Raw genomic sequence first — 23,407 nt, forward strand, 5'->3', positions numbered from 1 at the left:
CATGTGCCACTCACAGCACCTCCTTTCAAACCCTACTGGCAAAACAATTTGATGGATCTCTGCCCATTTCTCGTCTACTTGAATGTATGATGGTCTCCATTTCCTCATTAAGACATCATTTGTTAAGTAATAACACAGGAATGCATTCACTTTCTTTCTCAGTAAATGTCTTTTGACATAACTGTTTTAACTCCTTATCTTTCTGCTGTAATTCAATCAGCTTAGTAGAGCTAAAAATACTGGTATTTACCTATTTGCTCCTTCTCTGCTCCACTTATATGATCAAATTAAGTTTTGGATAACTCTATGTCAGCTTCCTTATCTGTGCCTTTTGATCTCTCCTGCTTCAACTTGTGCCTCTGTGATCACACAATCAAGGAAAATTCCTGGTTAAACATTCTCCATGTCTCCAGTGGCTTTCCAACTAGACTGGCAGCATGCCTACTGGTGAATTAGCCATATCATTTGCAAGAAGACATTGCATTCCTGGAGCTGAGAGTTTATCCAGTACTCCTACAAATTCTCCACTCTGCTCTGGGCTCTCTATCCTCACTTTACATAATTGAGCACTTTTTGTCTTACCATGAATTCCTGTTACCAGTACCTTTTCGGGCAATAATTCCTTAGGAGTGCATGTCTCCTCATCACTCAGTATTACAGACGGAGAGGATCCTGTGTCCCCTAATATTGTAACCTCCTGAATTATTACTCCTGCCCTATGCGAATAAACTTTATCCTTGGATGTATATATTTTAAGCAGGTCTGGCACTTCCTCCTTAATCAACCTCTGATCATCTTGTACACTCTGAGGCAGTTGTCTAACTTCCCTTGTGCTTTTTGTTAGCAGTCCAACAAAACTCCCAGGTTTGCCCAGTTTTCCCACATTAAGCTTTCTTCTAGCCCACCAACACTGTGATTTTGTGTGGCCCACTTTATTACAATGAAAACACTGGAGCTTTTTAACTTCTTTGTCCCTCTCAAGGGTTTCTTTTTTACCCTGTGATAAGTTATCCTTATGATCTTCACTGAGACCTACCCTTTCCTTTTCATGTGAGGATTTCTCTTTGCCCTAGTTTCTATCCCCCATGGACTGAAATGGACTCTGGAAGCCAAACCATGTTTTATGGACCAGCTCATAGTCATCAGTCACTTTAGCTGCTAACCTTGCTGTTTTAACTCTCTGCTCTTCCACATGTATTCGCACAACTTCAGGTACTGAATCTTTGAATTCCTCCAAAATAATTACCTCTCTAAGGGCATCACAGGTTTACTCAATTTTTAAAGCTCTTATTCATCTATCGAAATTACTTTGTTTGATCCTTTCAAATCATTATAGGTTTGACCTGGGTCCTTCCTTAGATACAAACTCATATGCACTTAAAATGGTTGTTTTCACCTCCTCATACTTCCCAGATACCTCCTCTGATTGGGATGCGAATACCTCACTAGCCCTACCTATAAGTTTCTTTTGGATCAATAAAACTCTCATTGCCAATGAGCACTGCATTTGTTTAGCTACCTATTCAAATAAGATAAAAAGGCTTCCACATTCTTCTCACCAAATTTTGGCAATGCTTGAACATACTTAAACAGTTTCTCAGTAGGCTTCTGACTACCAGGGGCTTGCTCTTCCTCACTAAGCCTACCCTCAGCCTTTATCTCCAGCCTTTTAAGCTGATGTCCCTTTTTAAGCGTCAGTTTTGAAGTTCAAAAAGCTCTCTCTTTTTCCTCTCTGTTTTGCTGCTCTTTTTCTCTCTTCTGCTTTTAATCGTAACTCAAAGGGTTTAATTTCTGCTGCTCTTTCCTTATCTCTTGCTGCTTCACTTGCAAATGAATTCTTGACATCTCTAGGTTCTGATGGTTACTCCAGCAAGTTTAAATGCTGAGCTACTGCTGTAATTATCTTTCCTCACAGAAGTAGGCAGGTCCAATTCCAGCTTCTATGCTAATTCTTGCAACTTGGTCTTATTCACTTCTTGCGAAACTTTAACCAAAGTCACCGCATCCACATCCAGAAAACTTTTGGGTATTACTATCCCAAGCTTTATCTACCCAACCAAACCAACACCTGAAATAAAGACACTAGCACCTACCACTTGCTATTTAAAATCCTGCAAAGAGTCCTAATCTGTTATGGACTATGCCAGACCACTCAAAACATTCTTAAGCAGGCAGCCCCAGACTATAACTTTGAAATTTGTTTTGGTAAGTGTACAGTGAAAATTACCCAGATTCAGTTCACTACTAGATTTTAAAACAGAGAAAAATTTATTGACAAAATTACACTATGAAACACAAAGAACAGGTCTATGAGCTATATCTGTCCAATTCACTTAGTCCCACTCAATGCCGTCTTCTCATGGCACTCCAATTCATTTTCCAAGCCAGAACTGAAACTGCTCCCACCACCTCGCAAAAACTATATTCCAGATTGTAGCAATTCACTGTCAAAAAAGGTTTTTCTCATGGCATCATTTCTTTTGTCTATCATGGTACACAAGTATTAGTGGCCATCTCTATCAGTTGTCATTGGCCATAATCTGAACTGGACTAGTCATATAAATACTGTGACTACAAGAACAGGTCAGGGACAAACAATCCTGCAGCAGAGTGACTCATCTCCTGATTCTAAAAGCCTGTTCACCTCTTCAAGGCACAAGTCAGGAGTGTGGTGGAGCAATTCTCACTTGCATAGGAGTGCAGCTCTGACAGCTCTCAAGAAACTTGACACTATCCAGGGAAAAAAAACAATCCACTTGATTAGCACCATATCCACAAACATCCACTCCCTTTAACACCAACACTCAGTAGCAGCAATGTGTACCACCTACAAGAGACACTGCAGAAATTCACCAAGATTCCTGAGACACCACCTTCTAAAGGCATGAACTCTACCATCTAGGACAAGGGCAGCAGATAGATGGGAACACCACCATCACCTGCAAGTTCCCCACCAAGATCCAGATTTGGAAATATATTGCATTTTCTACTGTGTTATTGTTTCAAAATCCTGCGACTTGCTCCCTAACAGCAAATTTGACTGCACTGGTTCAATAAGGTAGCTCACCACCATCTTCTCAGGGACAATTAAAAATGGGCAATTAATGCTGGCTCAACCAGTGTCACACACATCTCATGAATCAATTGTTGAATATTACCTTAAAGCAGTGTCTTCTAGGAGAAAGTGAAGACTGCAGATGCTGGAGATCAGAGCTGAAAATGTGTTATTGGAAAAGTGCAGCAGGTCAGGCAGCATCCAAGGAACAGGAGAATCAATGTTTCGGGCATGAGCCTGAAGAAAGGCTCATGCCCGAAACATCGATTCTCCTGTTCCTTGGATGCTGCCTGACCTGCTGCGCTTTTCCAGCAACGCATTTTCAGTTTAGAGCAGTGTTCCCAACTTCAGATACCTCTACCAAGCTGATGTTTCTCCCTAACCAGTCTGGCCAGACTTGGCACTGTGAACACCATGATCTAATCTCCTTTTAATATTCTCTTCATGAGAAAATGGCATTGGTGGTTTCTTAATAGTGTACAGAATGTAAGCTTCATTGCTTGAGATGATGGTGGCAAGCTACCTTCATGAACTGCTACAGTCACACAGTATAGATCCACTCACAGTACTATTAGGAACAGCTGCCAGGATTGTGTGCCCACGATGGCTTTATATTCCAAGTCAGGATGTTGTGCAGTTGAGGGGAGGAACCTATAGCTTTTTGTACTCCTATGCATTTACAGCTCTTGACCCTATTTGTGTTAGAGGTCACAGGGTTAGACAACATTATCAAAGGAACATATGTGGGTTATTTCAGTGCATTTTGTAGGCAACACATTGACAACACTGTGTATCAGTGGTAGTGAGAATAGATGGTGCTCAAATCAACCAGGCTGCTTTGCCCTGGATGGAGTCAAGCTTCTTGAGTATTATTGAAGTTGTACTTATACAGGAAAGTGAGAAGTATTTCATCACACTACTTGTGCTTTGTAAATGGTAAACATGCTTTGAAGAGTCAGGTGAGGGGTTACTCAATGCAGACTTCACCAGCTCTGGCCTGCTTTTGTTGCTACAGTATTTACATAGCAATTACTATTTTCCTTACTGTTCATTATACTTTCCAGTTTTACATCAATACAAATTTTAAAATTGCTCCCTGTATCTCCAAGTCCCAAAATTTAAAAGCACATATAAAAATAGTAGTTCTAGTACCGAACCCTGGTGAACAGCACTGTTCACATTTCTCCAGTTGAAAGCAGACCTTTACAGCACGAAAACAGACCTTTTGATCCAACTCCTTCAGGCTAAACAGATATCCTAAATATATCTATTTCCATTTGCCAGCACTTGGCCCATTTTCCTCTAAATCCCTTGTATACCCATCCAGATGCCTGTTAAATGTCGTAATTATACCAGTCTCCACCACCTCCTCTGGCAGCTCATTTCTCAGACACCTGCACCACTCTCTGCATGGAAACATTGCCCCTTAGGTCCCTTTTAAATCTTTCCCCTTTGACCTTAAACTTATGCCCTCTAGTTTTGGACATCCCCCTCCCTGGGGAAAATACCTCATATTTACCCTATCCACACCCCTCATGTTTTTACAAATCTCTATAAAAGGTCACCCCTCTGCCTCCTATGTTTCAGGGAAAAATAGTCCCAATCTATTCAGCTCTTCTTGTAGTTCCAGTCCAAAACAAAAATTCACCATAATCTTGCTCCATCTTTTCATCAATTTTATGTTTCTGCTGCTACCCCTTTTGTTTCATGTTTACATATTGCTCACAAGCTTATGTTTTGGCGGAAGAAGCAAATAGTAGCATAAATTAGATTTTCCATTATATAGCTACAAATACTGTATTTTAAAGTCATAAGTTATTCTATCACAGAACCAAATTACAATATGTTCCCTATAGAGCTTACAAGTGAGTTTTGTAATGACTTGGTTTTAAATCTATGCAAGATCAACTCACATCTGATGATGATAGAGATCTTGGTGCAGATTATACCAACGTATTCATGTAACAAAAAGAGAATCAATTTTGCTCTGAGATACAAATAAATGAAAGCAATTTTAAATAAAACTAAAATTCCCCTGAAGAAATCCTTAAATTGTCCTTTTATCAGAAAGTAAAAAGGCTAATTACTGGGATTAGTTGGAAGAACCATAAAAATCTAATTAGCCCATTACTCTTCAGCTTAAAACAAAGACTGTAGATATAAAAGCAAGCATCTTACATTTACATATTTTCAATGTAAAGAAAATCTAAGATATTTCACAGAGATACAAACGCAGAATAGACACACCATTGGACAGATGAAGAATTATGATCATTAGCTTGAGCAAAGAGCTTGGCCAAAGAGCTCACTTTTAAGGACTTGAAGGGAGACAGAAGAAAAGGGAGTGGCAAATGTGTTGATGTAGATAACTCAGGGGCATGTTGTCTACACTAATGAACATGAACTACCAATGATTTGGTGAGGACAAGCACATATAGTTGGAATGGGGAGAATTTTACTTTTGGTGAAGGGTAGACAGGAAGGGAATTAAACAGGAAAATGAGAAAGAAGAGGTTCAAGGTTGTACCTTGAAAATGTCAATTCAGTGAACTTTCAAATTCCAGGAAATTGTGGCAATCTCTCCTCATATTTTAACACTGAGTCGAGGTGTCATTTTCATAAATCTACACTGTATTTTGTGCGCAATCCATATATATATTTCCTAAGAAATGGTGCCTCAGACTATACATGGTTTACTGAACATAGACTAAGGAAAGCTTTGATATTTGAAGTATGACTTTGCCCCCTCACATTCTAAAAGGCAAAGATTCCACTAGTCTTTTATTTTCTGTACCTGATCATTTTAATGAATTACATATAAACACTCAAGCTTCTTTGGACTTCCACAGTTTCTCACTTCTCACCATTAAGGTGTTCTATCCCTTTTTACTCCACAGAGAATGTTCTCATATTTGGTTACTTTGAAATGAAGTTGTTTTTCCCTGTTCACTCAATCCTCCTGTAACATTTTGTTTCCATCATGATGGAACTTTGTATCCACCAGCAAGTTCAAATCTGTGACTTGCTATCTCATTATTTGTCATAAACAAACATGCTGAATAGTTGAGCCCCAATTCAGCTCTTAAGGATCACCACTAGTCTCTTTGTGCTGATTAGAATAGCTGCCATTATACCAAAACTGTACATTGCCACAATTTCCTCCAGTTCAACATTGCAATTATATCCTTACCGCCCACTGTCTCAGTATGTGACAGACTGAATGTTTACAACCTTTGCATACTACTAGACTTTGATCAGTGTGTCTAATCATAGTCTTTATGTTGGGGATTATAATTTCACCCGTGACACCGACTTCCTTATTCCTGCACGAAATCCTCAAATTGTCAACTTCTTAAACCATACCTTTGCCAGCTTTTGATTCAACCAGTCCTTTTCTGGACACTTGCTCATCCACTCAATTCAACGGATTCTGATAAATCACGCATTTTAAATTCTTATTCTCACATTCAAATCAATTCATGGTTCACCCCAACACCCATTTATGCAAGACCAACCACCTATTTGGTTCATGTTTATACACTTTATTATCAATGTTGCAGGGAAAGAATTGGTGGAAAACACGAAGTACTGAAATAAAACATTTGAATTGGTTTTGTTGAATTGGTAATACGACTGAAAATTTTGATTGGCTAAAAGTAAAACATAAAACTAGAAAAATAGCTCACCGTTACCAAACTAGTGACTCATCCTGCTAGGATTACAAAGTCCTTTGGTGCCACCCAATCAACATAATTTGATTTACATTTATGCAAATTTGAGAGTTCCCAATAACTGGATTCCCCAAGCATTGAAACTGTTCAAAAAGATTTTTAAAAAATTGTTCAGTAAGCAAATTATGGGCTAGCTTTTATAAAAATGTAATAATAATACAATTTACATCTAGTAATGTTCATTTTCAAATTTATACTTGCATCAATAGCTTCATGGTTGAAAAGTGAATATACATGGTATTACTTAAATACAGTCCATCCATCACTTTGGTTTAAATTTGATTAACAGCAAAAACACAGCTCAGAATTAAGAATACACAATCATCCATGTTGAGGCTGTCTAATACAGCTTTAAACTAAAGTAATATTTTACTTTGCATACCTTCCCTGTCATAAATCGTTACATTTAGAAAGGAATACAAGTACCAGCAAGAAACCTTCTGCAGTGTTTTTGAATCAATCATAATTTTTATGCTAAGAAATGGAACAAACAAGTCTTTGATGGAAAGGAATGTAAACAAGTCAATTGGATTCCATTAAAAAGTAGATCATAAATCTTTATGGTATAATCAGATTGGGATCAACTTTAAAAAAAATTCTTCAGGCTTTCAGATTAAATATTTCTGTGAAGGATATTATATATGAATAGCTCTAACGTTCTGGATCCATCTACTTGTCCACGAGTATCCTTATTCTTCCCAGGTATCTCCATACTTGTTTGTTTTTGCAACTGGAAAAATAATTAGACCAGGAGAGATAGTGTTAACATGTGGGAAGCATTAGCTCAATAAATGTAAAACAAAACCAAACTATAACAAAAGCAGAAGCAACTACAGAAACTCAGCAGGTCTGGGAGCATCTTTGTAGATAAAGCAGAACCAACGTTTCAGGTGTAGTGACCCTTCTTCAGAACAGAAAAATCATACAATATTTTGGTAAAAACAAAAAAAATTCTGAAAACAGTCTGAAGCTCTGACAGTACCAATGTTACAGGTTTATAACCTTTCAAAACTGCTGCTGGGTCATCAGCCTGAAACATCAGCTCTCTTAATCGTTCCGTAGATGCTGCCAGAACTTGAGTATTTTTAGTATTTTCCATTTTACTTTTCAGATTCCATCTGCAACACTTTATTTTTACATTATGATAAATTGGCCTAGATTTCCATCATGGAAACTCTTAAAAATCGTGGGAAGGTCTTGATATTATTTCTGTGGCTTCCAATTTTCAACAGCATCTTTTAAGGATTCAAGCTGCTTCAGGTTGCAAGCCAGCATCCTGGATCATGAGCAGACCAGCTCCATTGCACAGATAGGTATGTCCTAGTCCTTTCTTGTTTTCAATGGAGTCAGCCCAGCTTTACAAGTAGTGGTTGTTTGCAATGTCTCAGAGTTGTCATGGGCCATAATCTGCATGTCAAACCTTTGCAAATTAAGTTCAGGAGGCCCTGCTTATGCTCTTTCCATGTCAATTCATCCACTGTACACTAATGAACAAATGAGACCCTAATAGTGTCAAAAGGATACGTTAAAAAAATAATCTATTCAAAAATTTCCTTAACTTTCTTTGAAATAAACCAATTTTCCTGCAGACGAAGGCTGAAAAATCCAGATCAATATGTATTCATTTGTTCTTACTCACTGATTTTTAAATATATTCTCAGCAATGAATCCTTCAAAATGCAACTTTATGCATAGCTAACTCTTTCTATATGTGGTCCCTCAATTATCATGGAACAAGGCCTGTGTTGTACTGTTCAGGCTGGATTCCAACCGCATCTGCTCCCAGGAGGACCAATTCCAACCGCATCTGCTCCCAGGAGGACCAATTCCAACACCGCACAACCCAGATGGCCTCCTTCTTCAAGGACCGCAGATTCCCCCCAGACGTGATCGACGATGCCCTCCACCGCATCTCCTCCACTTCCCGCTCCTCCGCCCTTGAGCCCCGCTCCTCCAACCGCCACCAAGACAGAACCCCACTGGTTCTCACCTACCACCCCACCAACCTGCGCATACAACGTATTATCCGCCGCCATTTCCGCCACCTCCAAACGGACCCCACCACCAAGGATATATTTCCCTCCCCTCCCCTATCAGCGTTCCGCAAGGACCACTCCCTTCGTGACTCCCTTGTCAGATCCACACCCCCCACCAACCCAACCTCCACCCCCGGCACCTTCCCCTGCAACCGCAGGAAATGTAAAACTTGCGCCCACACCTCCACACTCACTTCCCTCCAAGGCCCCAAGGGATCCTTCCATATCCGCCACAAGTTCACCTGTACCTCCACACACATCATCTATTGCATCCGCTGCACCCGATGTGGCCTCCTCTATATTGGTGAGACAGGCCGCTTACTTGCGGAACGCTTCAGAGAACACCTCTGGGCCGCCCGAACCAACCAACCCAATCACCCCGTGGCTCAACACTTTAACTCCCCCTCCCACTCCACCGAGGACATGCAGGTCCTTGGACTCCTCCACCGGCAGAACACAACTACACGACGGCTGGAGGAGGAGCGCCTCATCTTCCGCCTGGGAACCCTCCAACCACAAGGTATGAATTCAGATTTCTCCAGCTTCCTCATTTCCCCTCCCCCCACCTTGTCTCAGTCGGTTCCCTCAACTCAGCACCGCCCTCCTAACCTGCAATCCTCTTCCTGACCTCTCCGCCCCCACCCCACTCCGGCCTATCACCCTCACCTTGACCTCCTTCCACCTATCCCACCTCCATCGCCCCTCCCCCTAGTCCCTCCTCCCTACCTTTTATCTTAGCCGGCTTGGCTCTCTCTCTCTTATTCCTGATGAAGGGCTTATGCTCGAAACGTCGAATTCTCTATTCCTGAGATGCTGCCTAACCTGCTGTGCTTTGACCAGCAACACATTTGCAGCTGTTCAGGCTGGAGTGAAACCATAGATGCATGCACTTTTTAGCTTGAAAATAGACAATGGGTTAAAATAAAAATGTACATTTCATTTTCATTCTAAAATGTTTACTACTAGATGTACAGATGTACTACTACAGATGTACAAACAAACCTATGTCCATGAAATATCTAACTTAAATGTTTCTATACAGTAACTAAAAACTGTAGGAGGAGGTCATATCATGCCAAGGCTAGTTCTTTGCATTAACAATCCAGGCGGAATTGAATTGCGTCACTATTCCCATAACATCAAATAATGATCTACTGTCCTCTTGAGAAAATTCCTCAACTGATTCATGATACAACAACCAATTAAATAAATTTCTCCTGATCCCTCCTCTTACTTAAAATGAGAATTTTATCAATAACTTCATCATGGACTACTCCAGCAGAGGAACAAACTGGCATTTATTCATCCTATTAAAAATTATTTACATTTATAAAGCATGTTCATGTTGAAACATACACCTGTGCAAACAGCAGTGGGACTAATTAGATAAAAATCAACACTTCAGTAACAAATTTGATTAAACATTGTAGTGAAAATTTGATTCAATACATACATTTTGAGAAGTAGGTCAAGATCAAAATAAGAATTTTTTTAAGGGCTTTTCAGAACTAGTTAAAGGTATGGCTGTTAAATATGGAGGCAGAATTTCAAAGTGTACAACATTCAACAAACAAAGAATGAATCCGATGTTATGTGGGGTTCAACAACATTTAAGAGAAAATTGTTATAGGGGACTCTCCTGTCAAGGGCACAGACAGGAGATTTTGCAGCAGTGAGCGTGAATCTTGAATAATATGTTGCTTTTCTAGTGCCAGGATTAAGGATGTCTCAAAATTTTTAAAGCATATTGTTACAGGGGAGCATGGAAAACTGGAACTTATTGTATACATTGGTAGAAATAACATAAGGAAAAGATTAAGGCTTTACAGAGTGAACATAAGAGGTTAGGTAGAAGATGAAAAAACAGAACCTTAAAAGTAGTAATCTCTGGTTTACTTCTCGTGCCAAATTCAAATGAGGGAAAGAATAAAAAGATAAAGTAGATCATTCAATGGCTGAGGAGGTGGTGTACTGTTCAGGGATTCAAGTTTGTGGATCATTGGGACCTCTTTTGGGTCAGAAAAGACTTGTAGAAAAAGGATGGCTTTCACCTGTACTAGAAAGGGTGATTTCCATAAAAATTAAAGTTTTTAAATAGGAGTAAGACAAATTTTAATGGTATTAGACAAGAACCTAGGAGGTTGAAGGGTGACCACATAGAGGTTTATAAAAATCATGAAGGATACAGATACGGTGAATGGCAGGTATCTTTTCCATTGGGTGGGGCATTTCAAGACTACAGGGCATGTTTTTAAGGTGAGAGGCAAAAGACACAAGGGACGACTTGTTTACACCGAGTAGTTCATGCGCGGAATGAACTTGCAGAGGAAACGGTGGATGCAAGTAGAGTTACAACATCTAGAAGACGTATCAAAAAAGGGACAGTAAATGAGGCATGCTGGAAAATTGAGACAAGCCTTGGTCCAAGTGACTGTACTCATCAACTCTGAAATAAACAAGCTGCAAATTCCAGACAGACTGCAGCTACAGACAATAATCGCCACGTGGACCAAGGCCAAGATCTAGTCTGGTGGTATTTGATCATCCAGAGTTAAGTTAAAGCACAAAATAATTGATTAGACTTATAGTGTAAATTATTAGTTTGTAGTGTATTTTGTTATTATATTATTGCGTTAAATAAATATCATTTATTACTATTAAAGACTCGACTCGTGGTTTCTTCGCTAGATATGAGTTAAAATACACCATGTGGCCGACGCAACATCAGAAAAATAGAATTCAGCCTGAAATGATTTAATATCAGTTTAAAAAAAGCTGAATTCACAAACTTTGGCAAGCCTCTCTTCCAAATTAGATAAATAATTGCATTTCTTACATATGCCTTTCACTGAGAATTCTATCATTCCTAATCTAACATTATGGTGACACCACCAGAATAACTGCAGCAGTTCAAGAACATTAATTAAAAATAAAATCCATATTTGACCTCCTTTGTTGTCAGGTAATCGCTGTGGAGTTGGTTTGTGAAGCGAATCTGCCTTTTGTGCCACTGTCACTTCGTATAGTTCCCTATTTTTGTTTCTTAGTTCGTCATATGTCATTGATTTCCTTTGAGGCTTTGATTCTTCTATCTCTGGACTAGGTGCTGTGGTCAGAAGCAAATAAACTTATTTTAGAAGAGATTATAAAACCTCTGCATGGTATAGTGATTGAGATACAAATACAATTCAAAACAGACAAGTGCTATTTTACAGAAGGTGACAAAATTTTGCAAAAAGCTTGGGTCTGGCAGTGTTGATTGAATGAAGGCTGAAGAGAACCTGGGTCGACCTGGTCTAGACTGCTTCTGTCAATCAGACATCCTTGCACTGTGCTCCTAAAATTGCAACTCTGTTCCAAGAATGATGCAGGTCTCAAATTAAATAAGCTTTAGTATTGTCACTGCAATTTGCACATTCTATAACAGTGCTGACAATCAGATAATAGATTAGATTTGAAAAAAAAATGCTATTACACACAAACATTGGTGAAACAATTCAGTCTCCACTGTTGATTTAGGAAGAGAAATTCCCAAAAAGGTTTCCAAGGTTAACAGAAAATAAAATTACATGGTTAAATCTTTAGTGGGTACAACAGCCATTCTGTTTTAGATAAGATGAAAAATGATTTGAAGTTTACTTAAATCTGTAATCTTATTTACATTCAAACAATTTTTTTTAAAGCCAAGACTAAAATTCTGCCCTAAACAAAGCACAAAGACTTTCATTCTGATGAAAATAGATTATATTAACTGTAAAAATAAAATGAACCATGTAAAAGCTGCATTCAATCATATTCAAGGTGAATATTTTTCTAGCAAATTTTGAGAAGATTTGTAGCTCGGGGAGATTCCGGATGTAGGTTTGCTCGCGGAGCTGCAAGATTCATTTTCAGACATTTCATCACCATACGCGGTAACATCTTCAGTGAGCCTCCGGACGAAGCACTGCTGGTGTTTCCTGCTTTCTATGTTTGGGTTTCCTTGGGTCGGTGATGTCATTTCCAGTGGTGATGTAATTTCCTGTTCTTTTTCTCAGGGAGTGGTAAATGGGGTCCAAGTCAACGTGTTATTTGATAGTGTTCCAGTTGAAATGCCATGCTTTTAGGAATTCTCGTGCATGTCTCTGTTTGGCTTGTCCTAGGATGGATGTGTTGTCCCAATCAAAGTGGTTTCCTTCCTTATCTGCATGTAAAGATACTAATGAGAGGGGTCATGTTGTTTTGTAGTTGATGTTCATGTATCCTCGTGGCTAGTTTTCTGCCTGTTTGTCCAATGTAGTGTTTGTTGCAATTCTTACACAGCATTTTGTAAACTACATTAGTTTGCTTGTCTGTATAGGGTCTTTCAAATTCATTAATTGCTGTTTTAGTGTGTTTGTGGGCTACCATGATGCCAAGGGGTCTGAGTACTCTGGCAGTCATTTCCGAGATGTCTCTGATGTAGGGAGAATGGCTAGGGTTTCTGGACATGTTTTGTCTACTTGTTTGAGTTTGTTGCTGAGAAATCGGCGGACTGTGTCCATTGGGTACCCATTCTTTCAAAATACCCTGTACTAGGTGATTTTCGTCTGCTCTGTGTAGTTCCTCTGTGCTGCAGTGGGCGATGGCTCATTGAAATAATGTTCTGATGCAGCTTCGTTTTGTGGATGTTGGGATGATTGCTTCTGTAGTTCAATGTTTGGTCCATATGTGTTGTTTTCCTGTAGACGCTGGTTTGAAGTTCCCCATTGGCTGTTCGCTCTACTGTGACATCTAGGAATGGCAGTTGGTTGTTGTTTTCCTCCTCTTTACTGAATTTTATGCCAGTAAGGGTATTATTGATGGTCTTGAAGGTTTCCTCTAATTTGTTTCATTTAGTAATGACAAAGGTGTCATTCACATAGCGGACCCAAAACTTAGGTTGGATGGTTGGCAGAGCTATTTGTTTGAGTCTCTGCATTACTGTTTCTGCTGAGAATCCAGATGTTGGAGATCCCAAAGGTGTTCCATTGGTTTGTCTGTAGGTTTTGTTGTTGAAGATGAAGTGTGTGGTAAGGCATAGGTCCACTAGCTTGATGATACTGTCCTTGCTGATGAAGTTGGTGGTGTTTGGTATATGTACCATGTACCTGCTGCCTTTGTTCTTCTAGATGGAAGTAGCCATGAGTTGGGAAGGTGCTGTCTAAGGATCTTTGGTGAATTTTTGTAGTGCATCTTGTAGACGGCACATGCTGCTGCTACTGAGCATCAGTGATGGAGAGAATCGTTGTGATGTTAATAAAGCAGGATGCTTTTTCCTGGATGGTGGCAAGTTTCTTGAGTATTGTTGGAGCTGCACCAAACCAGGCAAGCAGGGAATATTCTACATTACTCCTGATTTGCGCCTTGTAAATGAAGAACAGGCTTTGGAGAGTTGAGGTGAGTGAGTCATTACAGTATTTCCAGCCTCTAACCTGTTCTTGTAGCCACTGTATTCATATGGCAAATTGAGTTTCTGGTCAGTGGTAACCCCCCAGTATGTTGATAGTGGGAGATTCAATGATGGCAATACCATCAAGGGATGATGGTCAGACTTAGCTCTTATTGGAGAAAGTCACTGCCTCGCACTTGCATGGCCCAAACATAATTTCACCTTGTCACCTCTTGTCCTACTCTGGGTATTACCAACAATATAGTTACCTGCAGTGCTGCCATTATCTTATTGCTTTGCAAGTCTACATATTCCCTCTCTTGAACCCTGCCCCTTTCCAGTTTAGTTGAAAGCCCTCTCTGCAGCCCCAATTATTCAAACTGGTCCCAGCACAGTTTAAGTGAAATCCGTTGCACTGAAAGAGCTCCCTTCTAGCCTAATAGTGCTGCTAGGGCCCCATGAAATGAAAGCCATTGCTTCCGCAACAATCTTTAAGCCACACATTTAAGTCCTTGACTGTATTTACTCTCTGCAAGTTCACCCGTGGCTCAGGTAGCAATCCAAAGATTATAACCTGCTAATTTCTTTAGCTCACTGTTCAGCAGAACCCCCTATCCAGTCCTAACAAATGTCATTGGCACAGATGACAGCAACTGACTTCCTCCTCTTCCACTCCAAGTTCTTCTCCAGCCCAAGGAGATACCCTTAACCATAGCACCACAAAGGCACCACTGGACTTGTGTTCATGGCTAGGAACAAAAGTATTTATTCTCCTAAACATACTATTTCCTACACTTCTATCTCCCCTACACCAATTCTATAGCTCCCTGTACCACAGTCATTCCTCTTTGCAGACCCCACTCTCAAACACAGGGGAAGTGAAGGTTCACTATATATTTACGGAATGGGGCTGGCCTATGATAACAGGCTTAGAAAATTCGGTCTATATTCTTGGAATTAGAATGAGAAATGATCACTGTAAAGACATTTTAAAAAAGTTAACATGTTTCTAGAATATGGGGACAGGATCTCAAAAAACTGAGATGGAAAGAACCTTTATTCCACTCAAAGAACTGATAATCTTTGGAATTCTCTGTCCCAGAGGATTGTTGATGCTCTAATGAGGAACATATTCAAGGTAAAAAAGGCAGATGTTTTGTTTCTCAGGAAATTAAAGAACATGAAGAGCAGATGGGCAAGTGGAACTGATACCTAGGATCAGCCACCATTCCATTGAATGGCAAAGCAGGTTTAGCTGTCTCCTTGTGCTCCCATTTCTTATGTTCTCATGGACTAAAATAGAATTTGCTGGAAAAGCTCAGCAGGTTAACTGAGTTCTGAGGAACTCTGAGGAAGGTCACTTGATCCAAAATGTGAACTCAGATTTCTCTCCTTAGATGCTGCCAGACCTGCCGAGCTTTTCCAGCAATTTCCATTTTGTCTCTGATTTACAGTGTCCACAGTTCTTTTGGTTCTTATGTTCTCAATTTCTTATTTACTTTGCAATGATTGCCTTTTATTTTTGGTCAGCTTTTTATTTTAAGATTTTAACCTTTTGTAATTTAAACACTGGCACTGATGCCCGTATAATTCTTCAGTACAAAACAACCATAAGATGGATAACAATGTTTCAAAGGTTAATACTGCACAAGGACTTAAATAGTTGACAAAAAAAAATCTGAACTACTGTTAAACCTATCTGTCTTTAACAATCCATTGCAATTTTCTTCAAAAGAATGCATATAATTGATACTGTTTATTAAATATAATTGTGTTACTTACTGTAATTAAACTGTTACAAAGCACAAAAGGACACAAAATACCTTCTGTAGTGTCAACAACCCCTGTAGGAGCTGATTCGCTGAGTGTAGAACTGAATGGAACAGGCTCATAATTTGAATCAGAGACACTGGAGCTATAATCATCGGAGTAGGTGCTAGGGCTGTTCACTTCGGGTTGTAGATGTTCTACAGTACTGTCAGAAAATTCAGACTTTTGATACGAATGTCTGCAATACAAAATTAGCAATATTACCTCTAGGTGGTTAAGGTTGACGAAGGAGTGGGATGTAGAGAAACAAAGTTGCAAGATGGCAATATTAAGAAATAACATATATATTGTCATGACATAACTTGCAATCATATATTTACTTACCATCACAGGATTGATAATTCTCCTTTAAACCCTTTTCAAAGCTAGCCCCATTTCTTTCTCTAAAAGTTGTTCCTTGGCTCAAGGATACACTGTTCCTGATTTTTTTTTCAGAGGGGTAATAAACCGGGCCGGGCTCCGATCAGTCTGGTTTGGTACAGAGATGAAAAGGATTTTGAGAGGCCTTTTGTAAACAGATGAAACAGTGACCTGTATAATAGGGTGTAGGTTTGCTCGCTGAGCTGTAGGTTTGATATCCAGACGTTTCATTACCTGGCTAGGTAACATCATCAGTGGCGACCTCCAAGTGAAGCGAAGCTGTTGTCTCCTGCTTTCTATTTATACCTTTCTCCTGGATGGGGTTCCTAGAGTTTGTGGTGATGTTATTTCCTGTTTGTTTTCTGAGGGGTTGATAGATGGCATCTAGATCTATGTGTTGGTTAATGGCATTGTGGTTGGAGTGCCAGGCCTCTAGGAATTCTCTGACATGTCTTTGCTTAGCCTGTCCCAGGATAGATGTGTTGTCCCAGTCGAAATGGTTTTTTTTTCATCCGTGTGTAGGGCTACGAGGGAGAGAGGGTCGTGTTTTTTTGTGGCTAGCTGGTGTTCGTGTATCCTGGTGGCTAACTTTCTTCCTGTTTGTCCTGCGTAGTGTTTGTGGCAGTCCTTGCATGGAATTTTGTAGATGACCCAGTACAACCCATGGACAAAACCAACGTCATCTACAAAATTCCATGCAAGGACTGCCACAAACATTACGTAGGACAAACAGGAAGAAAGTTAGCCACCAGGATACACAAACACCAGCTAGCCACAAAAAGACACGACCCTCTCTCCCTCGTAGCCCTACACACGGATGAAAAAAAATCATTTCGACTGGGACAACACATCTATCCTGGGACAGGCTAAGCAAAGACATGTCAGAGATTTCCTAGAGGCCTGGCACTCCAACCACAACGCCATAAACAAGCACATAGATCTAGATGCCATCTATCAACCCCTCAGAAAACGAACAGGAAATGACATCACCACAAAACCCAGGAACCCCATCCAGGAGAAAGATATAAATAGAAAGCAGGAGACAACAGCTTCGCTTCACTTTACTTGGAGGTCGCCACTGATGATGTTACCAAGCCAGGTAATGAAACGTCTGGAAATCAAACCTACAGCTCAGCGAGCAAACCTACATCCTGAACCTCAACCTGAGCTACAAACCTTGCAAGGATCTGTATAATGAAATGGGAGTGGTCAGATCTCTAGCTGAGCAGTTTAGTTCAGTCCTGAACTGGTGAGAAGTTCAACAGTGAGCTGTGCAGAAACTCTCTCTCTCTCTTTCCGGCCCTCAACTTCAACCTGTAAGCATCTGTTCCATTTCTACAGATTTTTAAAGGGAATTTGCTTATTGGGACCGTTGTGTATATTCAGAACAGCATACTTAAGTCTAATCCGGATAGGTTGAGTTCAGATTAGATTAGATTCCTTACAGTGTGAAAACAGGCCCTTTGGCCCAACAAGTCCACACCAACCCACTGAAGAGTAACCCACCCAGACCCATTTCCCTCTGACTGATGCACATAACACTATGGGCAATTTAGCATAGCCAATTCACCTGACCTGCACATCTTTGGACTATGGGAGGAAAACGGAGCACCCGGAGGAAACCCACACAGATACGGGGAGAATGTACAAACTCTACACAGACAGTCGCCCAAGGCTGGAATCCAACCTGGGACCCTGGTGCTGAGAGACAGCAGTGCTAACCACTGAGCCACCATGCCACCCTCTGCAGGGGTTCTTTATTCTGTTCTTTGTGTTTCATTGTGTAATTAAGGGAATAAATTTTCTGTCTGTTTTAAATCTGGTAGCCAACCTCGCTAACTTAATCCAGGTAATTTTCACTGTACACTTACTGAAACAAATTGCAAAGTTATGGTATGGGCTGCCTGCTTAAGAATGTTTTGAGTGGTCTGGCCTACATTCAACAGCATAATTCAATTTAAAAGGTGAAGTAGTTCTTCTTCACTTGCATGATTGTATGTCATATTGTATCCACGGAATTAGACTCAATGACACAATGAAAAAACACATTTTAATATTCAAAATGTAAATTAATTCAGCAGCAACATTTAATTCCAACTTTATTCTTGTATTTCCTAATAATCCACCTCGATTTTAGCAGCAAAACTTATGTCAAATTGAGTTTCTGGTTCCCCCCCCCACCCCATTATGTTGCTAGTGGGAGATTCAATGATGGCAATACCATCAAGGGATGATGGTCAGACTTGTCTCTTATTAGAGAAGGTCACTGCTTGGCACTTCTGTCATGAAGTTGGGTCGTCAGATTAAGCTAATCTTACAAATGAGGATTGCGATCATTTTACTTGAACCTCCATGGTCAAAAGTGGGTCAAGAAGGTTTCACTTTAAACTAGTCTTCATTTTTTGGCTAACAAGTAGACGACATTTCGAGGGTGCACAGTTTAAGAGCAGGATGAAAACAGTAAAAGGTGATACACAGGGGTGAAGATATAACTTCCATCTAGTCTTCTAATGTGGAAAAATGTGCTGTATGGATGCACAGACAAAAACTGACACCAATGCAAAGCAAGAAATGATTACAAGTTTGCTTGGTTTTAAAAAAGATAGAGGTTGGTTTTAAGAAAGATGAAGAAGAAAATTAAATAGACGCATGGCAAGTGAGGAATGCTCAAACTTTGAAAGTATTAACATATGTTTCTTTTTATGGGGTAAATAAGTACTCACCACATTCCTACTCAGGTAGGTAACAAATCTATCACATCAAAGTCCAGAAATTTTTTAATCTTAATTTAAACTATGCTGGATTGTATACATGTGAAGCAAATCAAAGCACTAAGGAGAACAGGATATAGAGGTCAGACCAATGGTGCCAAGGGCAGGATAATAGAAAAATCAGAATTCTAGCACAAGGCAGAAAATTCTCACCCATGTTTTCAGAGGTTGAAAGAGATCTCTATACATGTACAATTGAATAAAATTGATAAGTAATGGAATTTATTAGTGAAGAATTATGCATTCAGCTCATTCATGACAGTTGTTAAAAATCTCACACTGCAGTTGACAGAAGTTTCCCAAAAGTGAATCAAATACCAAAGTTATGGCTGTTGGTTTGGCTTGAATGTTTTATATAATTGGCAATAGTGTAAAGCCAGGAACACGTTTAGGGAAATGCAAATGCACAGCGTAATTGCCCTCATAGGATTGAAACTATTTGGGCATTGTTCTCATTTAAGATCATTGTACAGCATAGTTTTTATACATGAGCTAATTTATGTATGGTTTCTTTGTAAATACATTGGATGTCACATACATTAAGTGCTAAAAAGAATTAGGTAGTAAAGGTTAATTGGATCTACAAATATTACATCAGTTCTACATCCAACCTAGATATGGATACTGTACAGTAACAGTCTCCATTCTAAGATGCATGTTATTATTTCCTTTGGATGAATTGGTTATTTGCTGTTTATTAATGATTTTATGTGGCCCATCACTTGAACTTGTATGGGCACCATGCAAACTTAATTTTCACTTTTGTTTCACATTAACCCTCAGAAACACTTGTCAACAGTGTAAACATGTATCCTTAACCAAGCAGAATTTAGATATTCTAATTGCTATGTAGTTACAGGTTATCCTATTTTCATCCCAATTGAACAAATATCTCAGCAAGAGGCCCAGCAATCTTTAGCTTCCCACAGAGTTCTGGGGTACACCTGATCAGGACCTGGGGATTTATCCACCTTTATGCGTTTCAAGACATCCAGCACTTCCTCCTCTGTAATATGGACATTTTGCAAGATGTCACAGTAAAGGATATGGAAGATATAGTAAGTAGCGACATAGATGGTGACGCCTTGCAAAATGTCCAAATTACAGAGGAGGAAGTGCTGGATATCTTGAAATGCATAAAGGTGGATAAATCCCCAGGACCTGATCAGGTGTATCCGAGAACTCTGTGGGAAGCTAGAGCAGTGATTGCTGGGCCTCTTGCTGAGATATTTGTATCATTGATAGTCACAGGCGAGGTGCCGGAAGACTGGAGTTTGGCTAATGTGGTGCCACTGTTTAAGAAGGGTGGCAAGGACAAGCCAGGGAACTATAGACCAGTGAGCCTGACTTCGGTGGTGGGCAAATTGTTGGAGGGTATCCTGAGGGACAGGATGTACATGTATTTGGAAAGGCAAGGGCTAATTAGGGATAGTCAACATGGCTTTGTGTGCGGGAAATCATGTCTCACAAACTTGATTGAGTTTTCTGAAGAAGTAACAAAGAGGACTGATGAGGTCGGAGCAGTAGATGTGATCTATATGGACTTCAGTTAGGCATTCAACAAGGTTAGCAAATTTAGATCTCACGGAATACAGGGAGAACTAACCATTTGGATACAGAACTGGCTCAAAGGTAGAAGACAGAGGGTGGTGGTGGAGGGTTGTTTTTCAGGCTGGAGGCCTGTGATCAGTGGGGTGCCACAAGGATCGGTGCTGGGTCTTCTACTTTTTGTCATTTACATAAATGATTTGGATGCGAGCATAAGAGGTACAGTTAGTAAGTTTGCAGATGACACCAAAATTGGAGGTGTAGTGGACAGTGAAGAAAGTTATCTCAGATTACAACAGGATCTTGATCAGAAGGGCCAATGGGCCGAGAAGTGGCAGATGGAGTTTAATTCAGATAAATGAGAGGTGCTGCATTTTGGGAAAGCAAATCTTAGCAGGACTTATAAACTTAATGGTAAGGTCCTCGGGAGTGCTGCTGAACAAAGAGATCTCGGAGTGAAGGTTAATAGCTCCCTGAAAGCGGAGTCGCAGGTAGATAGGATAGTAAAGGCGGCGTATGGCATGCTTTCTTTTATTGGTCAGAGTATTGAGTACAGGAGTTGGGAGGTCATGTTGCGGATGTACAGGTCATTGGTTAGGCCACTGTTGGAATATTATGTGCAATTCTGGTCTCCTTCATCGGAAAGATGTTGTGAAACTTGAAAGGGTTCAGAAAAGATTTACAAGGATGTTGCCAGAGTTGGAGAATTTGAACTATGGGCAGAGGCTGAACGTGCTGGGGCTGTTTTCCCTGGAGCGCCAGAGGCAGAGGGGTAACCTTATAGAGGTTTACATAATTATGAGGGGCATGGATAGGATAAGTGGACCTCCCTGGGGTTGGGGAGTCCAGAACTAGAGGGCATAGGTTTAGGGTGAGAGGGGAAAGATTTAAAAGGGACCTAAGGGGCAACGTTTTCACGCAGAAGGTGGTACATGTATGGAATAAGCTGCCAGAGGATGTGGTGGAGGCTGATACAATTGCAACATGCAAGAGGCATTTGGATGGGTATATGAATAGGAAGGGTTTGGAGGGATTTGGGCCAGGTGCTGGCAGGTGAGACTAGGCTGGGTTGGGATATCTGGTTGGCATGGACGGGTTGGACCGAAGGGTCTGTTTCCATGCTGTACATCTCTATGACTCTATAAATGGAAAAGTCAGCTCCTATTATAGAAAGGTTTGGCTGTATGCAACTGAAGTACCTTGCCGTTATCAGAAATAACAAGCAGTATGCTCTTACCCACGAATAAAGAAGCTGTCTTGCATTACTTTGCAATGGAATTCAATAGTGATCTAAAAATACTAATGTACATCTCTACTTTTTCTGGAGAGAAATTGCAATATTTTTCTAACAAATAAGTTTCACTAAAATGCAGAAAAAATTTTAAAATGGCAACTGACGGATGTGGGAATCTTCTATGTCCTTGCCGTAGAGCATCTCCGAGTGGCGAATTCTCTAATCTCATGAACTTCTCTTGGCATGTCCTCATGTAGGAAATCTTTCCAATCAGGTAACCACAAAAACCAGCAACTGAGAAAGAAGGGCCAAAAAGTCACAGAAGATTTCCAATTTAATTATTTTAGTTCCCAAAATGAGAAAAGCATTTCAAATAATGTATCCACTACACAACCATGGACTTAGACTGGCTGTAGTGTTATAGAGTTAGAATTACATAAGCTAATTATTGGAGTATCAGGCATTTTATTTTGTCACATTGCCAATTCAATGTCCATGCTTAATTTGAAACTGCTTGATATTCATATATGCAAAACTGAAATCAAATATTTGAAGACTTTCCAGCACTGGGTACAGATTCATTCTGAGAAACTATTTCTACCAGAGTTGGAAAAATGCCTTTACTAGGGAAATTAAAAAGTCAATAACACGAATTAACTTCAAAATTACTTTTATCTGCTCCTCGAGGAATGAATAATTCACTTACATGCAACCTTAGGTATTGATCCAAATCTAGTTGAAGTCGAAAGGATTCCTAAAAGAGAAGTACAGAAACTACGTAACTTATAAAATGAATACAGTAATGCTAATCAAAAAAAAAAATTAATTACTTTAGAAGGTTACCTCTGGAGATTAGGACTTGAGTTACTAGCATACTCATCCCAGAAAAAGGCAATGCTGTAAAGACCATTTGAACAAAATCAGTAAATGATCTGAATTACAGGACTATTAAATAGTGATTCTGAAACATTACAAATCTTTCTAGTGATGAAAAAAATCTGTAATAAAATTTCTAAAGACATTTCTACACAAGGCTGGATGAATTAATTTAAAGAAAATGTTACTTCTCGAGGACGGCTTTTAAAAAAAGTGTAAAGTTTTGGGCAACCAAGATTTGTTCAAAGTTCACTTGGTCTTGATCATCTTAAAATGAAATGAAATTCTTCCCCTTGTACTGTATTGTCTGAATCTGTTGTTTTTAAACATTAAAGTTCTAGGGATAGCTTGAGGTGAAAAGTTAATAAAAGATGATTCAAAAAGAAAGAAAAAAATGTACAGTGTGTCTCTCAAGTTCTACATGTTCCAAAATGCGTCACAGACAACTTTTAAGATGTATTGTAGCCACTGCTGTAATGAAGGAAAGTGTGGTAGCTAATTTATACGCAGCAAAATTTCACAAATAATGACATGATAAACTTTTCTCAGGATATAGGTTGAGGGGCAGTATGAGGAA

General features: G+C 39.7%; 1 protein-coding gene across 1 annotated transcript in view; it reads right to left on the bottom strand.

Annotated features, from left to right (window-relative positions):
* Positions 1-6,576: 6,576 nt before the first annotated feature.
* Positions 6,577-23,407, bottom strand: part of ociad1 (OCIA domain containing 1) — a 31,042-nt gene continuing 14,211 nt past the window's right edge. The window contains exons 3-8 of the mRNA XM_060830895.1: positions 22,798-22,851; positions 22,661-22,708; positions 22,119-22,248; positions 16,035-16,219; positions 11,770-11,928; positions 6,577-7,516 (exon numbers count right to left, since the gene is read on the bottom strand). Coding sequence (XP_060686878.1) covers positions 7,476-7,516; positions 11,770-11,928; positions 16,035-16,219; positions 22,119-22,248; positions 22,661-22,708; positions 22,798-22,851 — 617 coding nt within the window. The 3' untranslated portion in view covers positions 6,577-7,475. The remainder of the gene's footprint in view (positions 7,517-11,769; positions 11,929-16,034; positions 16,220-22,118; positions 22,249-22,660; positions 22,709-22,797; positions 22,852-23,407) is intronic.

Source organism: Hemiscyllium ocellatum, chromosome 1 (assembly GCF_020745735.1).
Source record: "Hemiscyllium ocellatum isolate sHemOce1 chromosome 1, sHemOce1.pat.X.cur, whole genome shotgun sequence".
Classification (NCBI taxonomy): Eukaryota; Metazoa; Chordata; class Chondrichthyes; order Orectolobiformes; family Hemiscylliidae; genus Hemiscyllium; species Hemiscyllium ocellatum.